The following is a 21,149-nucleotide window of genomic DNA, read 5'->3' as shown; positions in this document are numbered from 1 at the left end:
CCCTTTACTATTTATTATTACATATAAACCATGTACCTAGGTAAGGGACATGAACTAAAATCTCATCCACCTGAGAATACAAAATAGTAGAACAGGAATCTGAGCCGGGGAAAGGCATGACAAGTGCTACTCATTTCAAGCACTAGTAAAAACTCTGATAATAAATGTGTTATATGCTCATTGGAGTGTTAGCTTTCTGGTGCTTTGGTCTGTTTTGTTTTGTTTTTCTCAAAATAGGAATACCCAGCTTCTACATGTAGAAGGAGGATTATAAATCCTGGGTTCAAATATGGCCTCTAGACACTTCCTCACTGTGTGACCCTGCAAGTAACAACCCCAGTTGCCTAGCCCTTATCACTCTTCTGCTATGGAACTGATGCTTAGAAAATCAATTCTATGACAAGGTTTTAAAAAGAAGTCAATGGAGAGAACACTGAGCAATACAAGAGTATTACTAAACTAATTGCAATGGCTATGTTGCTGAAAAGGCATCTTTAATGCTATAATTCATAATTCCCACTAGTACAAACTAGCCTTCCTCCTTTAAATCCAAATTAATAATATATTAAACTTATCGTGTTATTTGAGAATAAACTAATTTAGAACTGAAAGGATCCTTTAGTGGTCAAATAGTCTAATCCCACAATCAACAAAGCATCCCCAGAAAGCCATGCTTTCTACTTAAAGCTAGGGGAAAGGGGAACCAACAATCCACTTGGGGCAAGCTTTTCCCTACTGTTGTATAGCTTTATTAGTAACAAATTTCTAAGGCAGCATTCATCAAAATAAGGCTACTCTTTGCATTGTTAATGAGATCTGGCACTGCTTTTCTCCCTCTTTTACTGTGAATATGAAACCAGGTATTTTACCTAGATGAAACAGTTTTCAGATCAGAAAGTCTGAGAATCCTTACTAATTATTAAATCAGTCATTCTGGCTTTAACTCATGAATGCTTTCATGGATAAGTTTAAAGTCAAGCAGAAGCAGGCAGCTGGGTGGCTCAGTGGATTGAGAGCCAGGCCTAAAGATGGGAGGTCCTGGGTTCAATCTGGCCTCAGACACTCCCTAGCTGTGTGACCCTGGGCAAGTCACTTGCTCCCCATTGCCTAGCCCTTACCACTCTTCTGCCTTCGAACCAGTACTCAATATTGATTCTAAGACAAAAGGTAAGGGTTTTTAAATAAACAAATAAAATAAAGTCAAGCATAAGTCTCTATCACACTAATTATCTTCCAGATCTCTTGGTTAAAATCAATTCATGAAATCATATTTAAAGCATAATTCACATAATCATGTGACTAAAATATATAATCACTAATATTTCTTAAATATTAAATAAAATACGAGCAAAAAGAAAAAAGAAGATAATACATGTATAACCCAGTGTAATTGCTTTTTGGTTCCAGGAAAAAGGAGGGAAAAGGGAGAGGAAAAGAACATGAATCATACAACCATGGAAAACTACTTAAAAAGAAATTATTTTTTAAAAATCTTAAACAAAATACTAGCAAAAAAAAATATATATATATATACTCACTACTTTGTCTTCTTTGCCTGGTTGGGGGCTGGGACATGATTTTAACCCCCCAAGGGATTGTAAAACCTAAAAATAGAAAATTAAAAGTTTTATTAAAAACCCATGAAAAATAAAAAAACAAGTAAAAAAATTAATGTGCCTCAACAACCAAACAAGAAACTAATTAAAAAAAAAAAACACCTCATCTTCTGTGAGCAGTAGGGTCTAGGCAATGGGGGTTAAATGACTTGCCCTAGGTCACACAGCTAGGAAATGTCTGAGGGCAAATTTGAACTTAGGGCCTCTCATCTTCAGGCTTGGCTTTCAATCCACTGAAATACATTATCTTCAAGGAGGGGGAAAGGACAGGAGGGAAGGGTCTAAACTTTTTACTTCATCAGAGTAAGGAAATCCTAGCCAAGAAACTTACTTTATCAAGGCAGATCAGTAACTCATTTATCAATTAGGTCTATGCAAAACTCCCAATTAGGCAGAACCAGATTAAAATATAATTGGGAAATGTTTAACAAAATAAATAAAAATGGATAATATTAATTTGTGATTTTCTAAGTCTCCACTAGAATACTGACACAGTGACTAAAGCAGAGCTTGAATCCAACTCCTGATTGCAAAATCAGCCCTCTACACACTCACTATATATCACAGAAATAGTTGTAGAGTAGATACATACATAAAAATCAATCTTCCAAAAGGCTGCCAATTTGATTTTCTTGAAATATATAGATATGACCAGATCATATCATGGTGGCAATGTCCTGACTCTGGTTCAAAAATGTTCAATGGCTGGCTATTGTCTTGGAGATAAAATAGAAAACCTTCTGTTTGGTATTTGAAAGTCTCCCTACAATCTGGCTCCAATCTACCTGTCTAGTCTTATTTTATATTACTCCTTCACACATGCTTCCTAGCATCTACCTTGCAAGGCTGAGAAAATGAAATGAGAGTTTTAAAAAAAGCATTTGGTAGAGCCTGGCACACACAAGGTACTGTATGAATGCTAATTCCTTCCCTTCTAGTGAAACTGGCTTAATTGCTGCCCACAAATAACCTTTCCGTTGCCTAACTGCTTTTTGGACACATTTTCTGGAATGCACACTCTTTTCACCTACAACTTATCACTCCATGCTTCCTTCTGAGTACAATTCAGGTGCAATCTCTTACACAAAGGCCTTCCCTGACCCTCTTTCCCCTTGGGATTTTAGTATTCTCTCTTCCTTAAAACTACTTGGTATGAACTTGCATACCTATGCATTCAAGGTTGTTCTGAAGAGAAAATGATACTATCTGTAAGGCACTTTACAAACCATAAGGTACTGTATAAATTTGGGGGACCATCTCACTAGTATTACAGGCTGTATCTCAGCAGATACAAGTTCCTTGAGGGCAGACAATATTTCATCTTGTCTTTGTACCTATAGTGCCTTCACACAGTAGACACTTAACAAACACTTCTTAAAAGAATTTTCTATAAGAGGTAAAATTAATAATTTACCCTAAAAATCAAGAGCAAAGAGAAGGAAGCAAAAATAAAAGCAAAAAAGGAGCATCAGGAATGCTTAAGTTTATATTACAGTATTACTGGTTAGAGGGAGATATGCATTATAGTATGCTCCTGTATCCATCTCCTTCCTCGGCTTCTATACACTGTTCTTTGCTGGTTCTCTTACTTCTTGCCTGACTGTTCCTTCAGAGTTACCCATCATACATGTAGCTCATCATCCATCTCTCATCCTCTAACTCCGAGTTCTGTTCTAGACCTTCCTTTCTTCTCTCTCCCTATACTGTCCCTGGGTGATCTCACCAGTTTCCATTAGTCCAATTGCCTCTAAGCGAATTGACTACCAAATAAATATTCAACCCCAAACTCTCCTAAATTCCAGACCCATGCTTGAGTAACAGACATTTTCACCTAGATCAGTCAACAAACTTTTTTTAAAACGCTTACCTTCTGTCTTAGAATCAATACTATGTATTGGTTCCAAGGCAGAAGAGTAGTAAGGGCTAGACAACTTGCCTAGGGTCACATAGCTAGGAAGTGTCTAAGGCCATATTTTAACCCAAGACCTCCCATCTCCAGGCCTGATTCTTTATCCACTGAACCATCTAGCTGCCTATTGTGTCTGATGAGTACTAAGCACTAGGAATACAAAGAAAAATTAAGTCATGATCATTCCTCCTCAACAAGTTCACATTCTAATGGAGGCAGAGCACATATACACAACAGATAACACACAAGATATAGATATGTAGCTCTACATCTGAAATATGGATAGATATAAGGTGTAAACATATATAACCAATACAAACAAGATAGATATCTATAGCTTGCATGTACCTGGTTGTTTTCATGTTTTAGATAGAACTTCATCTTAGTAATTGGGAGATAATCTCAAAGGGAAAAGAAGGAGAGACCCAATGGGAGAAAGATTTCCTTTGGAAAATAGGATTGGAGTTGAGTCTTGAAGGAAGATGCTCTGATAGCCAAGTGGCAGAGGCAGAGAGAGAGAACATTCCAGGAATGGAGGAATAGCTGGCAGAAAGGAAAGAGACAGGAAATAAAATATCATATACAAGAAGCATCAAAAAGGTCAATTTCATTAGATATAGGGCACATGCAAGAGATTAAAGTGAAAGAAGGCTGGAAATGTAGGTTGTGAAAAGCTTTAAAAATCAGAAGACTTAATATTTAATCCTGAAGGTACCCGAGAGTCATTGGAGTTTACTGAGAATGATGATGATTTAGTCATACCTGTATCTTAAGAACCTGGGCTGATGAACTGGAGAAGAGATATACTAAAGGCAGAGAGAACAACCAGAAGTCTACTTCAATATCCAGGTAGGACGAGATGAGCATTCGAATTAGGGGGATGGTTATGTGAATGGAAAGAAGGGAATACAAGAGAAATATTGTAAAGGTATAAAAAATTGACAAAAGAAAGTATATGTGGGTAGATATGGGTAAAATCTCCTTACCATCAAAGATTGTGTGCTATACAATTTCTAAAGACTCCAGAATTCACCTTTAGTTTTCAAGTCTTTGAGAAGAAGAGTTGGAAAATCAATGGGCATTTTTAATTGAAAAAAAAAATCTCCTCTGATCTTCAGCAACATATTAACCAAAGGATCAATGTTAAAGACAATCCCCCCCAAAAAGAATCAATGTTAAAGATGATTGTATTTTACTTCCCCATAAATCCCATGATATCCTGTTGTGTCTTAAAGACCAAACACACAGCAATCTTTGGGTCACTTTGGATATTTTTGCACCTTTTAAATAGTGATAAATTGAATTGTGAGAATCTACTTACTGTTTACAGTTATAACTTCAAAGAAGAAAAATTTTATTCAAAGAAGAAATATTTTAAAACTAAAGGGGAAGAACAATTGCTCCCAAAGTGAAGCAAGATGTTTTTGTCAAGCAAGTTTTGTGTTAAAAATATTTTCCTGTGTCATGAATCTAATATCGACAGCCTTTTCAATAAACCATACTTAAAAAGATGCAATAAAGTTAACACAAAAAAGGGAGGTTTTGCCATTCCACTTTTTATAGTAATAAAATCTGAATATGTACAACACATGCAGTGTTAGCATCTAAACTCATTTAATAAGCAATTACTAAATCTACAGTGACTGAAGTTCAATCTTTACATTCAGCAAGTTAAATTCATTCTGGAATATAAAAAATTATTTTTATAAGTTCTGTGTTCAGGTTTGTAGACTTCAAATTATTTTACAAGCACAAGGTCTACAGGGAAACTGGCTCCCTTTTTTTATCCACAGCACTTAGCATAGTGCCTGGCACATAGTAGATGCTTAATAAATGTTTATTAATCTATTAGGATTTCTTTTCTCTCCTATGTTGTTCCTCCAGCATCTCTAGGAAAATAAAATTTAAGTTAAGAAAAAATAAAGAGCTAAGGACAAGAGGAGAGGAAGATAGGACTTTAATAAAAATCTAGAACTTAAGAACAAAGAACTAAATCTGGACTGTACGTGGTATATGGTAAAAAAAAAAAGGAGAATGAGTTAACAGAGAAATTAGGAAGAAATTTCATATAAGAGCAGAGGAGAACTGTACATGTATATTTATACATTCACATTGTAATATATGACCAGAAGGAGGTATCACACACACACACACACACACACACACACACACACACACACACACACACACACACACACACACAGGGGAACTGGAGACAGATGGTGAGAGAAATGAAGAAATGGAGAGAAGGAAGAGATTGATGCATCCCTCTCTTCCCCTTCAGGAAGATAGCACAATTTGTCTTCCAGAGGGACAGAATATGTCTCCTCAGAGATTGGGTTTGGGAGATAGAGGTTAAGGACTGCAGGAGAAAATCTTAGAGAAATGACCCACTGCCTCCCTTCTTGATCTTAGCTGCTTCTGAGAAGCAGGTAAATTTCCTGCCTTTGTATCCTCCCAATATCCCAATTACCACCCTTCCTGTTGAGAGTTAATTCCCTCCTCAGCCCTGGTCTTCAACTAGTTCTCCCTTTTGGGGAATGGTATGATTCTCTCTAAATCCTCAGTCTTCTTCTTTGATATCAGCAAGCAGGCAGACCTGATCCAAATGGTAACACTTTATTCTTGAGAATACACGGGGCAAGGAGAGTGAGGGTGTTGGGTGAGGAAAGTAGGAGACAGGAATCCCTACAGATTAGTAATTGACCTCCCCCCCCCCAAATCCTGAGGGGTTCAGACTGTCTGCCTGACCCTCCTTCTGTCAGTTGTTGAGTTTGTCCTTCCTCCTAAGCTAATCTGGCTATAAGTTGAAGTTCAGGACAATTTGGGGGAAAGAGATCTTCTCAGTAGATGGCTTCCTATAAAGTTCCAGTCTACTTTTTGTCTTCAGCTTGAACCAGAGAGATTGAGGGGTTCACTGGAAGGTAATCAGTGTCCAGGGATCCTCCATCTCAGACCATCCACTCCAGTAGAGAGCTGACCAGAAGTAAGCTGACAGTTTTGAATTCTCCCAACTCATCTGTTCCTTCCTGGAATCTTGTGTATTCCTTGCCCTTCCCCTGTTTGAACTGTTCCTTTGCATTACTGGATCTGATTTTTTCTCTCCTTTTGTAACTTCTCTCTTACAACATATATACTTACATCTATCTATAGAACAAAAGATCCAAAGAGTTAGCAAGTTTATGGAGGATCTTAAAAACCAAATTAAGGAATTTAGACTTTAACTGGCAGGAAATGGGAGCCTATAGAAGTTTTTGGATTGGGAAGCTACATATGTCCCAGGCTAGAGAGAAACTATCTGCAGTCATAAAACCACCATTCTAAATTAGCCCTTTTCTCGGGCTATCGAGGAGGCATAAAAATATATATAAAACCTAATAATGACTAAGGAAATTTACACATGATATTGTTATATAGTTCATTAGAGAACGCATTTGAACTGATCAATCTAACTATGAGGGACCTCTCATGACCAAATAAATCCTGGCTCAAAATGTCATTTTAAGGTTTCATTATGCTTGTTAATATACATGGCTTATTTTTCTAGTCTACTCATTATTTGATAAGCAACTTGACTGATAAGCACATTGTTTCCAAGACAATGAATATGTGACAACAGGATATGTTTTGCAGTTTTTATAGTAAGATTCTATATAATCTTCATTAAGTTTTTCTACTCAAAGTTCCTATGAAATATTCCCCTTTGTTTATTCATTTCCTGACCTTCTGAGGACCTGACCAAAAGCCTTCTTATAATCTCCTTGTGGGCAAATATTTTGATCAGGAAGCCTGAGTCACCTAGAAGGATTATAAATAGCTTTGTCAAGTTAATGTTTTCCAGAGATTATTTGGTAGTTATTTTTTAAAATTGGGGATTAAAATATTTTTCTTGTTGAAATAACAGAACCAAATATGTGCTGGTAACAAAGAAGTGATTTATCCTCTCAACCCTGGAATCAAAAAGTGTTCATTGTAAGGTCAAGAGATTCTCAATCATTTATCACAAGGGGAATACAGGGAGAATAACCAGTCCACAAGGTGAAATCAGTATGTCAATCAACAAATATTTATTAAGCACTCACTATGTGCAAGACATAGGTGGTGATTTTCAGATATTTCTATGTTTGAGTGTCATTTCTTTTTTCTTTTAATGCTATCTTTGATCATTAGACTGTCAGCTTTTTGAGGGCAGGTACTGTCTTCTTTTTGGCTTGTATTTTGTATCACCAGTGCTTAGCATAATGTCTTGCACATAGTGAGTGCATTTTGTGATGCAGAACTGGTTTATAATGCCAAGGACTTTAACAGCAAGAAATTTTCTTTTCTGGATCTTCAGTACCTTTCTATAAAGACCCTGCAGGAGCCAGACTACATCTCCATAGTGGTCCGTTCCCAGAACAATGGCAGAGAGCACCAAGCTGAAGGCATTGCCATTCCCCTGGCAATTTTGGTCCAGAGTCCTGGACATTCTCCATTAAAGTATGAGAGAAGGTGGTGATGACTTGACTTGTGTGGCACATACTGCCTGTATGTCCCTCAGGATGCCTTGTTGCTTTACCTAGGTTGGCTTGTCTATCCTCTTTATGTAAAATGATTGGCAGCTAGTGGGGTTACATGGCCCCTTCTCCATAAGAGTGGTATCCCTGAATATTGCTCTTAAGGTCTAGAAATAGAACTATAGTAGAGGTGCCAAAGTGCCACTGAACCAGATGATATGCAGCCCTCAGGGATCTACTTTTAATTGACATCACAGGTCTATAGGGTACTGCTACTCCCAGGGCTCCTACATCAACCTGCCTGTTGGTAGCAATTGGTTAAAAGTTATTGCTGCTTGTAATGAGAAAGGCAGGCCTCCTCTCCACAGTGATTTCACTCTTCTGGGCAGTCTGGTAGTTTTGGAAGCACTGCTATTCCCAAGGCCCTTGGGCTCAGGATCCTGGGCAGTCTTCCTTAGGAGATGAGGAAAGATGGAGGTTAATTTGATGGTGGTGATTTGACTTGCCTGAAACTTCCACTCTTCCTTAAGAGTTCCCTGCTGCTATATCTAAAAATTCATTAGAGCATTATAGATTTGGGGGACTTCTCCATGAACTCTGGGTATGGCTCCATGTTTAGGAGGAGAAAAGTATGTCTATCTATCCTATGTTCACTTATTAAATAAAATGGTAGCAATAAAAAAAAAATCAAGGTACTCCTTATGGTCAGTCACTGGCTGGGAGTTACTCAGTCTTTCCCATGGCCAAAATATTTTGTGATTTTCCCTACAATACTTACCAAATATTCCTGAAATTCACCACTTTATCCCAACCTGCCTTGATCATGAGAGGCTGGGGAGCAGATTTTTAAACTAGTTGTATAACTTAATTCTTATTGTCTTTATAACTTGAGAGAAAATGGCTTATGCAGAGAACCAGTGTGTTCTATTCTACAGAACTCCCAAGATTTTAGAAGGTATCCCCTGGAATTTTATATAAAAGGGAGGTGAGATGGCAGTAACCACATTAGATATTTAATTCATTAGTTCTAAAACCCTCAAACACTGTCTTATCACACCAAGACTTGGGAATCTTTGAAAGACAATTATATACTTTTAGGGTTAAGAAAGCCCTGAAACTGCCTTAGAATTACCAGTTTTCAGATGAAGTAATAGTAACTTGTCCAGGGTCACATAGCTAGGAAGTGTCTCTGGCCAGATTTGAACCTAGGACCTCCCATCTGTGGGCCTGATTCTCAATCCACCGAGACACTTAGCTGCACCCTGATAAAGAATCTTAATCTCCCTTTTATGTAATATAAAACAGAATATAACAGTTTTGAAAAACAATGAAGAAGCAATAATTTGGCTCACTTCTAAAACTACTCCTACAAAAATCCAGGAAGTATCCCATACTAAGCAGTAATCATGAACTACAAGGAGAAACTAGAGTGAGACTTTTCCAGCCCAAAACAGCATAGAGTCAAAGGCCATCGGACACCATAAAAGGGGCTCTAGTAAGGAAGGCTCAAGTTGAGTTTTACAGTAAGGAACTAGGTTGGGACCTGCAGAATGGCATCATTGCTCCATAGCATTCAAGGAGCATAAATAGGAGCCAGCTATGTCACTGGCACATAGTAGGCACTTAACAAGTTCTGTTTCAGTTATTCACATTTTTCCTTTTCATCCACTATGAGAAATCAAGTAATATGTATTTCCAGGTTTGGATAAAAGACAGCTTTCTCAGATTCTCACTAGGATCTAAAAGTCAATTCTCCCAAAATGATAAGTGGTAGTATGCTATATACCCTAGAACTTCAGAGGTAGAAGAAATTTTAGATATTATATAATCCTACCCCTATCATTTTTAGAGGAGAAAACTAAGGCTTAGAGAAGTGACTTACCCAAAGCCACTCAGACAGTGGTATAACAGACTAGGTGTCCTGAATTTCCAGTGCTCACTCTATGTACCATGCTGCAGTCTACACACATCTCAGGGCTTTGTAGCTAGGTTTGTGCCAGGGTAGTGTCATAATTTAGTGGTGCTACAATTTCCAAGATGGGCCAAAGGAAACTAGGACTCCATTACTATAACCAATAAAGTAGGGATATAGAACAAAGAGATTCTAGGGGTCACTGTTTCTCCAGCTGTTCTTCAGGTGCAGCTAAGTAGCACAATGGATAGAGTACCAGGTCTGTAGTTGGAAGGACTTCAGTGTTCTTTAAGGATCTTATAAGCAAATCAAGCTCATGGCCTGCAGCCAAGTTGTTGAATAACCAAAGGGGCAGAGCTCAGAGCAAGGGAGAGCCAGCAGTTCTAGAACTCTTTTGGTACCACACATATATTATCAATTTAACTAGATTTTTTTAGTTCCTAACAACTAGCCTTTAGGGGATTGGAGTCAGCAAGTCTCCTGGAGTTCCAAGGAGGAGCAAGTCTGCCAGTGTCATCCAAACTCAGACTTTAACCTAGAACAATCTTAAAATATTAAAATGTACCATTAACTTGATTTTAATATATTGCTTTTGAATTCAATGAAAGTATTCCTTTTAGATTAACTTTTAAATAAAAGTACTGACTAGAATTTTTAAATCTTACCCAGAGTATTCCATTTTCCCCACAGTGTGAGAATTTCTCCCCAGCACTAGATTCTGGCTCACTAAATGGTTATTTTATTGTACTGAGTTTCAGAATTTGCCTCAGGCAACCATCAGAATTCAAAGGCCTTCTATCTCTTAATTAAGGAGGTTTATCCAAAGTAAAAAAATAAAAAAATCAGGGATCCCTCTAACAAACATATATTGGAGAAGGAAAGATTTAGTGGTAAGGTTATCTCTTTAAAAAAAGTTACATTTTTCTCTTTTTTATCATCCATGTTCCCCAATGTATTTCTTTCTCTGCAACACTCACAGAGCCAATCCCTATAACAAATAATATTTTCAAGAGAGGGGAAAAAATTGTCAGCTAAACCAACATATTGGAAAAATGACATCATATATGCTAGATTCCAAAGGACATAGATGTCCCCTTTTATCTCTTCTTTAGGATCAACCTTAGTCATAGAAATTTCAGGGCATTCAACTTTGATAATTTTGTTAAAATTCTTTCCATTTCCATTGCTGTAGTAGTCCTATTGTTTTTCTAGTTTTATTTACTTCACTTTGCATTGGTTGGTTTTTCTTTCCATTTTTCTTTGTACTTATCATTTCTCACAGGATGGTAATGTGAAATAGCATTGTTAGCCAACAAACATTTATTAATTGATTACTGAAGTAGCTAGGTGACACAGCAGTTAGAGTGCTAGGTTTAAAGGCAGGAACACCATAATTCTGACTTCAGATACTTACTAGCTGTGTGATCCTAGACAAGTCACTTAAACTTTGCCTGCCTCAGTTTTCTCAACTATAAAATTAAGATTTTAAAAAAGCAACTACCTCACGCGGTTATTGTGATGATCAAATGAGATAATACTTGTAAAGCATTTATGAGTTATCTGACATATGATAGATTTTATAAAAGCATTTATTCATTTCTAAGGTAAGACTGATCAGATTGGACAATATGATAGTAAAGTGATAAATGTTGGAGGAGATGTGGCAAAATTGGGACACTAATGCAATGTTGGTGGAGTTGTAAACCAATCCAACCATTCTGGAGGGCAATATGGAATTATGCCCAAAGGGCTATAAAACAGTGCAAGTCCTTTGATCTAGTAATACCACTAATAGGTCTGTATCCCAAAGAGATCCAAAAAAGGGGAAAGGACTTACTTTACAAAAATATTGATGGCAACCCTTTTTGTGGTGGCAAAGAATTGAAAATTGAGGACATGATCATCAATTGGGGAATGGCTGAACAAATTGTGGCATATGTTGATGACTGTATACAAATGTGCTGTAAGAAATGATGAACAAGATGATTTCGGGCAGAGCTGGAAAGACCTACATGAACTGATACAGCATGAAATAATCAGAACTAGGAGGATACTATATAGAATACCAACAATACTGTAGAATGATCAACTGTGAAAGACTTGGCTACTCATAACAACACAATGATCCAGGACAATTCTGAAGGACTTATGACAAAGAAAGGTATTTGCCCTTTATTGGGGGGGGGGTAGTTTTATATGATTATCTTATAAAAATGAACAATATGGAAATATTTTGCATGCTAATATATTTTTAACCCAAATCAAATTACCATCTTCAGGAAGGGGGAGGGAAAAGAAGGAAGGAGTTAATTTGGATTGTATATCTTCAGAAAACTTTTGTAGAAAATTGTTATTACATGTAATTGGCCAAATAAAATATCTTTACCAAAAAATAAATAAAAAGAAGTTGGTTTTTTTTTCCCCCTATTGAAGGTCTACTACAATGCCAGGCACTGTGCAGCTAGGGATACAAAAAAATGACAGTGCTTGCTCTCAAGGAGTTTAAAATCCAATAAGAGAAGACAACATATTAAAAAGAAGCTGAAAAGAGAAAGGGGATAAGAAGAATATGATGGAGGAGTTCAAAGAGGTCCAAAAGAGCATATAGATCCAAGTATGAGATAAAAATATGGCTGGTAAAGACAACCCCCTCTTTAAAAGGAAGTTTTAGTTTATGGCTCCATCCTCCAAATCAGAAGGGTAAAGGGTGCTGACTGATGAGGTATAAATACCAAGGTTGATTGGATTTGTAGGACTATGAGATTTTACCATGTTCCTAAGAACATGGTGGAAAGTCCAAAGGGGTCTAGAACTAGGTGAGAAATGTATAACAATTGATTTAATCAATTCCTAGTTAAAGGAAGTTTATTGTTTCCATTTCTTTGCTACTATACCAAATACTGCTATAAATATTTTGGTGTATATGGGGACTTTCTTTTCTCAGGGGAATATGCCCATCAAGTATCTGTAGGTCAAAAAGTATGAACATTTTAGTCATTTTTGTTAAATAATTCAAAATTGCTCTCCAGAGTTATTCATAGTTCCACCAACAGTGCATTGGAATTCCTATCTTTCCATCCATGACCCCTCCAACAAAGACTATCCCCATCTTTTGTCGCTTTGGCCAATTCATTGCAGTGTGGAACAAAGTCTCAAGTGTCTTGATTTCCGTTTTTTATTAGTAATTTGAAAGTTTCTTTCACATGGTTAACAGTTTGTAATTCTTTTAGTAAATGCTTATTTATATACATTGACCACTTAGCTCGTGGAGATTAACTTTTGGCCTTCTATAATTCTGTTCAATGTCTGTATATGTTGCATAATAGCAGACATTTATTACAAAGATTTTTCCTTCAATTGACTACTTCTCTTTTTATCCTACTCGTATTCATCTTTTTTAAAGCAAAAGCATTTCCATTTCATGTAATTGAAATTATTTATCATTTATGATCATAACTATACCATATCTAAAATATATCTCCTACTTATAGTTGTAAAACATGCCTTACCTGGTTTCCTTACATTTTTTATGACAAATATCTTCATTTATAAATGAGTTTGGACTCAGAATTCTAAGTTCGCTTCCAACTAAAAAACGATGATCTTTATGTAATTTTTTAAAACCTTGCCTTTTTTTACCTAATAACTTAAAAAAAAAACTCTTACCTTCTGCCTTGGAACCAATACTAAGTATCACTTCCAAGACAGAAAAGGAATAAGAGCTAGGCAATTCGGGTTAAGTGACTTGCCCAGGGTCACACAGCTAGGAAGTTTCTGAGGCCAAATTTCAACCCAGGTCCTTCTATTTTTAGGCCTGGCTCTCTAACCAATGTGCTACCTACCTGTTCTCTTAATAACTTTTAATAAGCTATATAGACATGCAACAAGTTTTCATAAACCTATTTTTAAACCATTTTTGTTTATCATACTATGATATTAAAAAAGAATAATGCAATACTGAATGGCCAAGGTCCATCCTTGTGGACACGTACTAATTATTAAAGGCAATTTAGGCAGTATAAAGTGGATAAAACACTAAACAGAGTTAGGAAGACCTGAGTTCAAATTCATTCTTTAAGACACTAGCTGTATGATCATGGGCAAGTCGTACAATGTCTGCTGCCTCATTTTCTCCATTTGTAAAATGAAGATAACACCTCTCATAGTTATGAGGAAAAAATGTGATGATGATTGTAAAGCACTTCATAAACCTTATAGCATCACATAAATGCTAGCTATTACCATCCTTACTACTCTAAACATATACAAGACTATTATTATGTACTTCACCTATAAAATAAGATGGGAAATCAAAGTCATTTTCTCCAATCAAAGACTTGCCTTCCAAGGAAGAACAGGGTTTTTTGGTCTGGAGAGAACATAGCCACCATAAAATGACTAATTAAAATTACATTTGTCTTAAGAAACAGCTTTTAAAAATAGGCTTCGTATTTGGGTCCCAGAGAAATTATAAATAAATGTTAAAAAAGGGAAAGGAACATTGAAAATTCTGAATCTCAACACAATGAGTCCTGCTACCTTCCTGAACTCTTTCCTGCTCCTTTCTAACCTTAGGCCCCCTTTACTCTGCCCAAGATTTCAGATGTAAACTTTTTTGACATATTTGTTACATAAGCTAATATTACAGTTATTTTCTAACTACAACATCCCCTTGTTCTTTTCTGTTATCTTAGTAATGTATCCTTATCTATGTTTCCAACAATAGGATGCCAGAAGAATAAGTATTTGTTAAAAAGTATCATTACTGTACAGTATGTACTACTGTAACAGATACATAGTACCTTAAAATTGTTTCATTCTTTCAGATTAAATAGTTTATGTTCCCCTAATCAGAATGGAAATGTGGGAACTGTTATCATGTTTTTCTATTTACTTTATATTTCCTCATACTTCAAGGCTCCAAACATTGATCCCCATACCTACAGAACCCTTCTTTTTATTAGCAAATAGTCTTTATGAATTGCTAGATAGTACCAACCTGCTTTTGATAAGTATCTAATTCTATTCAGTTTGGAAATGAGGGACCTACCCCTATCTAGTGCTGTCTTTCTTCCTAAAAATGACTATTAAAAGCAGTTAACTTCATCTAAATCAGGAGCTCTTAACTTTTTAGTGTCCTGGATCCCTACTGAAGTCTGGTGAAGATGGTGGGCCCCTTCTCAGAAGATATTCAAATAATTGGGAGGAAATGCTAAATTTCTGCTGAAAGTTAGCAAAAGCAAATATATAATTTTTGCCCATCCAATTTCAGAGAACTCCTAAAATCTATACATGAGGGGATTCTAGGTTAAGAACTCCTGATCTAAGTCATTCAAAGTATTCAAAACAAACAAGGGGGGCAGCTGTGTAGCTCAGTGGATTGAAAGCCAGGCTTAGAGACTGGAGGTCCTGGGTTCAAATATGACCTCAGGCACTTCCCAGCTGTGTAGCCCTGGGCAAGTCACTTGACCCCCATTGCCTAGCCCTTACCACTCTTCTGCTTTGGAACCAATACACAGTATTGATTCCAAGATGGAGATAAGGTTTAAAAAAAAAACAAGAACTTCAGTGTCACTGGATGGAAGAGTTCATGGGATTGGGTATAAGCATATTGGAAAGATAGGAAGGGACCAGGCTCTGAAGGGCTTTGATCTTGTAGGTGATAGGAAGCCTGGGGTTTATTGGTGTGGGGAACAAGAGGCTGTACAAACCTGCACTTTAGGAAGATCAATTTGACACCTGAATGGAAGTTGGACTGGAGGGAGGAAGTTCTTGAGGCATGAAGAGAAACTAAAAAGCTATTTTATAAAAACCATAGCCCATGCCTTAGGGAGATGTGTGGAGGGAGAGAGAAGCAGGAAGACCTAATCCAAAAGACACAGAAAGAGTGGGCTCCATCAGATACCAAGGGGACTGGCCAAAGCCAGTATTTTCTTCCCATAACTCTCCCAAAACTTTGGAGACCACTGCCTATGCAGAGCATCTTTATGAGTTGCTGAGGTCAAAACAATTCTTCATCAACTAGTAGTAAATCCTAATAAGTCTCTCCTACTTTAGTTAGGTAATCCTCTAAAGGTTCCATTGCCAGCCCTTAATCTTTTAAAGGTCTGACTAGATAGGACCTGCCAGAGTATCCACTCCATTGGCAAACAATCAAAAGCAGTTACCTACACTACACAATAAAGGCATCCTAGTAAGTATTATATTATTCCATTAATTTCACCATGAAAAATGATAAACTAAATATACTATATGGTTTGGTTACTTACCCAAGATTGCACAGCTAGGTGAAAGCAAAATTAACTATTTTAAGTTACTTGGAAGGCAAAGGAGATCAAACTATAAATCTGTCTTTGCCCTGAATAATAAATAGTCTTATTAACAGAATAATCTGCCCAATTCAGCTAACCACAAGTACCTATTATATATTTAGTTTTGCCTCCTATGCAAAGATAGGCTACTATGGCACTTTGAGGATCCTCTACATTTGGGAATTCAGGTTACATTTTTTGCAACATATACTAACACATTCTACCTCAACAAAGATGAATATTTTTAATGTCATAAAGAAGTGTATACTTGACCAAATACTAGATAAGTGGTAATAATGGAGTGCTGAGAGTATAACAATCATAACCAGTCCAAAGTAGTGAGGGCAGCTTCATGGAGGAGGCAAGTTTTGAGATAGACTTTGAAGGATAGATAGGAATTGGATGAGTGGGAGGAGGCACAGGGTAGCTAAAATGGTCTGAATCACCAAAACAAAAAGTATTCATGCCAGACTTTGTATGTATTCTATACTTTGAAAAAGTATTTGAGGGGAAAAATAAAATTAAGGAAATAGTTTCAAAGTAAGCAGATTCAGATTTCAATAAAACTAAAAAACATAAAAAAGAAGAATGAAAACATACAAGACTTGTAACAACTGAAATGGAAAATGAAATTTTTATAATATAATTCAGAAGTAGCAAATACATAGAGCTACCACTTGAGGGGAAATCATAAATAGCTCTCTGAAGATAGGAAAACGAAATTGAGCTTGCATTTAAAAACACAATTCTGCTATTAAAGAGGTTAGCAATACGGTGTCCCTGAGAGATATAGTATAGTAGATTGAAAGCACCATCATCAGTAAGGAAAACTTGGGTTTTAGTTCAAACTCTGAAAAATAAATAACTGTAGGACTTAATCCCTAATCTGTAAAAAGCATTCCCCAAACAAAAGGACTAGTTTAAAAAAAAAACCCAAAACAAAATCTTCTAAACCCTACCTTCAGTAGGAACTAGAAAAACAAATCTAGCTGGTTCATAAATTTTTTATTTAACTACTGACAGTGATATTAAGTTGATTTTAAAAATCAAGTCAGACAAAAGTAAATCAGGCATAATCACTGCATACATAAGAAATTAGCAGTAGAAAAAAAGAAATTAGCTGTAGAATAGAACACTTCAATTGGACTAAGTTTTATTTTGATTTAGTTATGAATAAGGTTTCTAGATCAAATGATCAAAGCTTAATAATCAGAAAGGACAGCAGACTGATCAAATGTGTTATTTAGTGGAAGATTTTTATGACCTGTGGAATAGTAGAAATTGAACTAAATAGTGAGAGATTGATCGATGTCCACTACTAATTAAACCTCTTGGATTCTCCTTTTCTTCATTTGTTAATCAGCATTTAGTTGTACTCACTCATCACAAAATTGCTCTGAATATCCAATGAGGATAATTTATCAAGACACTTTCAAGTCTCCAAAGCACTTGCTTATCTGTAAAATGAGGTTGGATGAAATGGTCATTAAGGTCTCTCTCTCTCTCCTCTAAATCATGAGTACATACATTATCTATAATATCACCAAAAAACTCAATGAGGTAGATACTACAGGTACCATATCCCCATTTTAATGATGAGGAAAGTGAAGTTAAGTGGCTTGGGCAAAATCATCTGGCTAACCGTGTCTCGGGGAACTGAATCCACATTTCAACTGACTCCAAGTACAGGTTACTCTTTCCATTACATCATGCTTACATTCAAATACAGCTTTCAAATCTAAAGTTTGAGAACTCCACTGTTAGGATAGTCAACTAGCATTTATTAAGCAGCAGTAACAAGACAAGTCATATTATAATCACTAAACCCTCTTGGGGATACAGAGAAAAGCAAAACAAAAACAGTCCCTGCTCTCAAGGAACTCACAATCTAATGGGAACTTCGAGTTAGGGTAGCAAAGGTGCTATAAAACACAAAACTTGATTTTTTTTAAATCTACTACACTATTATAAATTTCAACTTTTTTGGTCAAAAGGGAAGAAATGCAAAACCAGGTTAGAAGTGTGAGAGAATAGGCTTTGCAAACCTTAGGGCAGTGATGTGAAACCTTTTTGAAACCTAGTGCCACCACCACCTGAGTGCTGAGCCCTGCCCCCTCCCTACCTTGCCCCCCACTCCCTCTTTACCCCACACAGAGAGGGAGGAAATGCTCCCATTGGGAAGTGAGGAATGTCCTCAGTGAATGTAGAGAGGGGAACAGCCCCCTCCAGCTCCGTAGCCACTGAGCTGCCCACCTTATTCTCTGTGTGATCCCCTAAGCAGAGTGTTGGGCAATGTGAAAAAATGTCACCAGACACATTAGAGAGGGACCAGCTCCACCAGTGTCCTTCTGCCTTTTTTCGGGGGGGGGGGGGGGGGGGCAGGAGAAGAGGGCACATGTCCACAGAGAGCTATTTGCAGGCCATCTGTTCACTATCACTACCTTAGAGTGATATATCAATGTAAGCTATGCAACATCTAGCTCTTGGAGTTCTCTTGGTTGTATAATTTTGAGTGATAGGAAATAGTAGTGTATTGGAAAGATCCCAAACTCTTGAAGTCAAATTTAAGTCGCCTCCCAACTTCTTACCTGTGTGACCTTAGGCAAGTTATATTGATATCTCTTGAGACTCAGTTTCTTCATTATATGAGGAGTGAGGACCTTTTAAGATTTCTTCTGCATCTCTATGATCCTAAAGACTTATTTACTTAATTTCTGGGTCTTGATCCCTCACATGTAAAATGAGCATATCTCTTACAGGAACTAATTCACATAGCTATTGTGAGAATAAAGGAGATTTATCTATGTTAAATGTGTTATGAAGTTTAAAGCTCTATATTTTAGACCAATTCTTACTCTGTCTTCTACACTGGCCTTGCTCCTTTATCTAGTATTTTCTTTATACATTCTACCCTACAGCCTACTTCAGTGATAGGAGAGAATGGCTACTGTAGGACTGATGTTGTATTCCTAATGCTTAAGCAAATGTCATGCCTTAGTAGATGCTTAATAAATATCTGTACTATTTGTTAAAGTAGAACATGATCAGAGCCTTAAAGGATGGTTTGCAGAGGAAAAGATGTCAGGCTTGGGAAGAGAGCAAAGGCTACAAAAAAGAATAGGCCTAAGAGTATCTGAGAATATTCCAAAAGCAAACTGATCTGAATGCCTGAATGCCAGCATGAATTTGTACTTTACCCTGAAGTCCGTGCAAATATAAGTTATTACTTATCACACTAAATTTGCAGACTATATTTTCTATACTCACAAAGTGCAATTTATATTTTCCATACTCATAAAACTTTTAAACAAATCTTCGATGACACAAGATCTCAGGTTTTAATTTTTCCACAGAGAGAACAAACAAGCCACTATCCAACATAAATGTGGGCAAGCTTACATTCCATTCTTTCCTAAAAGCCCTAACATGCAGAGTACAAAAGCACTCTCCTAATTCAACCCCTCAAGCCTGCCTTCTTAATTATAGCATACACTAGGCAGTCAGGAGTCTGTGCTAATACTAGTGCACAGAGTTAGGAAGAAGAGTTTGTACATTCGATCTGAGTGAGTTAATAAAATCCTAGCACCGCTTTCTCCGAAAGGCCCGCAACCTAATCAACACACGAACTGCTCCCATCCATTTCTGCAAGAGAAAAAAAGTTTCCGGCTCCGAGATTCGGAGGGCTTCCCGCCCCCGGTCCTAGGGCTTTGTCTGCTGGTGCGCGCCCCTTACCCACAGCTTATGGGGAGATCTCAGGACACGTTTGGAACTGAGAGGGTTTGGGGAGGAAGGAAAGGAAGGGAAGGAAGGGAAAGAAGGGAAAGAAAAAGTGATCGAGTGACAAAAAAACAGAGCGGTTGGGGTCGAGAGGAAGCGAGGAGTAGGCTGAGCGGGCGAGGAGGCGGGGTGGGGAGGGGGGAAAGCAAGAAGAGAAGGCAGAGGCTTCCAAGAAGTCTAAGCAAGAGAGCCCGGTAGAGTGAGGATATAAATCCAGGGTGACTCCTAGGGTGGGGCTGGGGGTCTCCGAAGCTGGCAGCCTTGCAGGAGATAAAGAGGAAAGGACCGTTGACTCCTTGAACAAGGCGCAGAACAATCGCCACCGCCAAGCCAGCCCCCCACTTCTGGGCGCGCAAAGGAGGCACTGGCCCCATTCCCGGGAAGATGCCCCGGGCGGCGGCACTTACCGTGTGCCGCGCCACATCGGAGGAAGTCATGGTCTCAGGGGATGTTCTGCAGCTAGCCAGGAAACGGAATACGGGCTAAGAGAAAGTCGGAGCCCTGATTTCTGCGCCCTCTAGCCTCCAAGGATGCAAGGGAAGCCTCAGAGAAAAGAGTAAGGAAGAGAAGGAGGGATGATTTGGGAGGAGCCGAAATAATCACAGCTACAGCCAGGGGGCTCCCAGCAGCTGGAATTTAACTGGTGGCGCAAAGGAGTCTGGAGCGAGCCTCCAGGGGAGGGTGGGGCTAAGAGAGCGGGATCCCGGAGCCTGGAGAGGGCGGGGCCAGAGACCTGGGGAGAGCGGGAGACCCGGGCGGAGTTCATTGAGGGCGGTAGCCTGAGGGAAGGGGCGGGGCCTTAGCGGAAAGGCCTCCACCAGGTGATGGAAACGGGCGTGGTTAACCAGAGGGGCGGGGGCAAATCTGGAGACACCGTAGCGGGGATGTCTTAATATATACAAATTCCAGCTGAGGGCGCTAGGGTGACGCGGCTGACAAACTGGCCCAGGCTGGGCGCGAGCCCAGTTGAAGACGGGAAGGGGAATGTCCTGGCAGGGGAGTGATCCGAGCAGTCCCATCCTTCTCAGTGTAGGCCGCGAACCTCCCTTCGAGGAAGGGTACCTCGTGATGTTTCAGGGAAGGGTCGAGAAAAGAGGGTCAAAAAGAGTCTGGAGTAGTTAATATAGT

The 21,149-nt window shown here is 38.1% G+C and overlaps 1 protein-coding gene across 2 annotated transcripts in view; it reads right to left on the bottom strand.

Annotated features, from left to right (window-relative positions):
• The window catches only part of SEPTIN10 (septin 10), a 67,434-nt gene extending 46,753 nt beyond the window's left edge, over positions 1-20,681 (bottom strand). Inside the window, exons 1-2 of one of the 2 annotated variants that reach the window (XM_007507931.3) lie at positions 20,429-20,681; positions 1,539-1,604 (exon numbers count right to left, since the gene is read on the bottom strand). In XM_007507931.3, the coding sequence (XP_007507993.2) occupies positions 1,539-1,604; positions 20,429-20,458 (96 nt within the window). In that variant the 5' untranslated portion in view covers positions 20,459-20,681. The remainder of the gene's footprint in view (positions 1-1,538; positions 1,605-20,428) is intronic. The other variant, XM_016424893.2, reaches the window with a different exon arrangement.
• Positions 20,682-21,149: the final 468 nt, after the last annotated feature.

The sequence above is a fragment of the Monodelphis domestica genome, chromosome 8 (assembly GCF_027887165.1).
Source record: "Monodelphis domestica isolate mMonDom1 chromosome 8, mMonDom1.pri, whole genome shotgun sequence".
NCBI lineage: Eukaryota > Metazoa > Chordata > Mammalia > Didelphimorphia > Didelphidae > Monodelphis > Monodelphis domestica.
The sequence above is the reverse complement of the archived record's forward strand: the minus strand, read 5'-3'. Positions and strand labels throughout refer to the sequence as shown.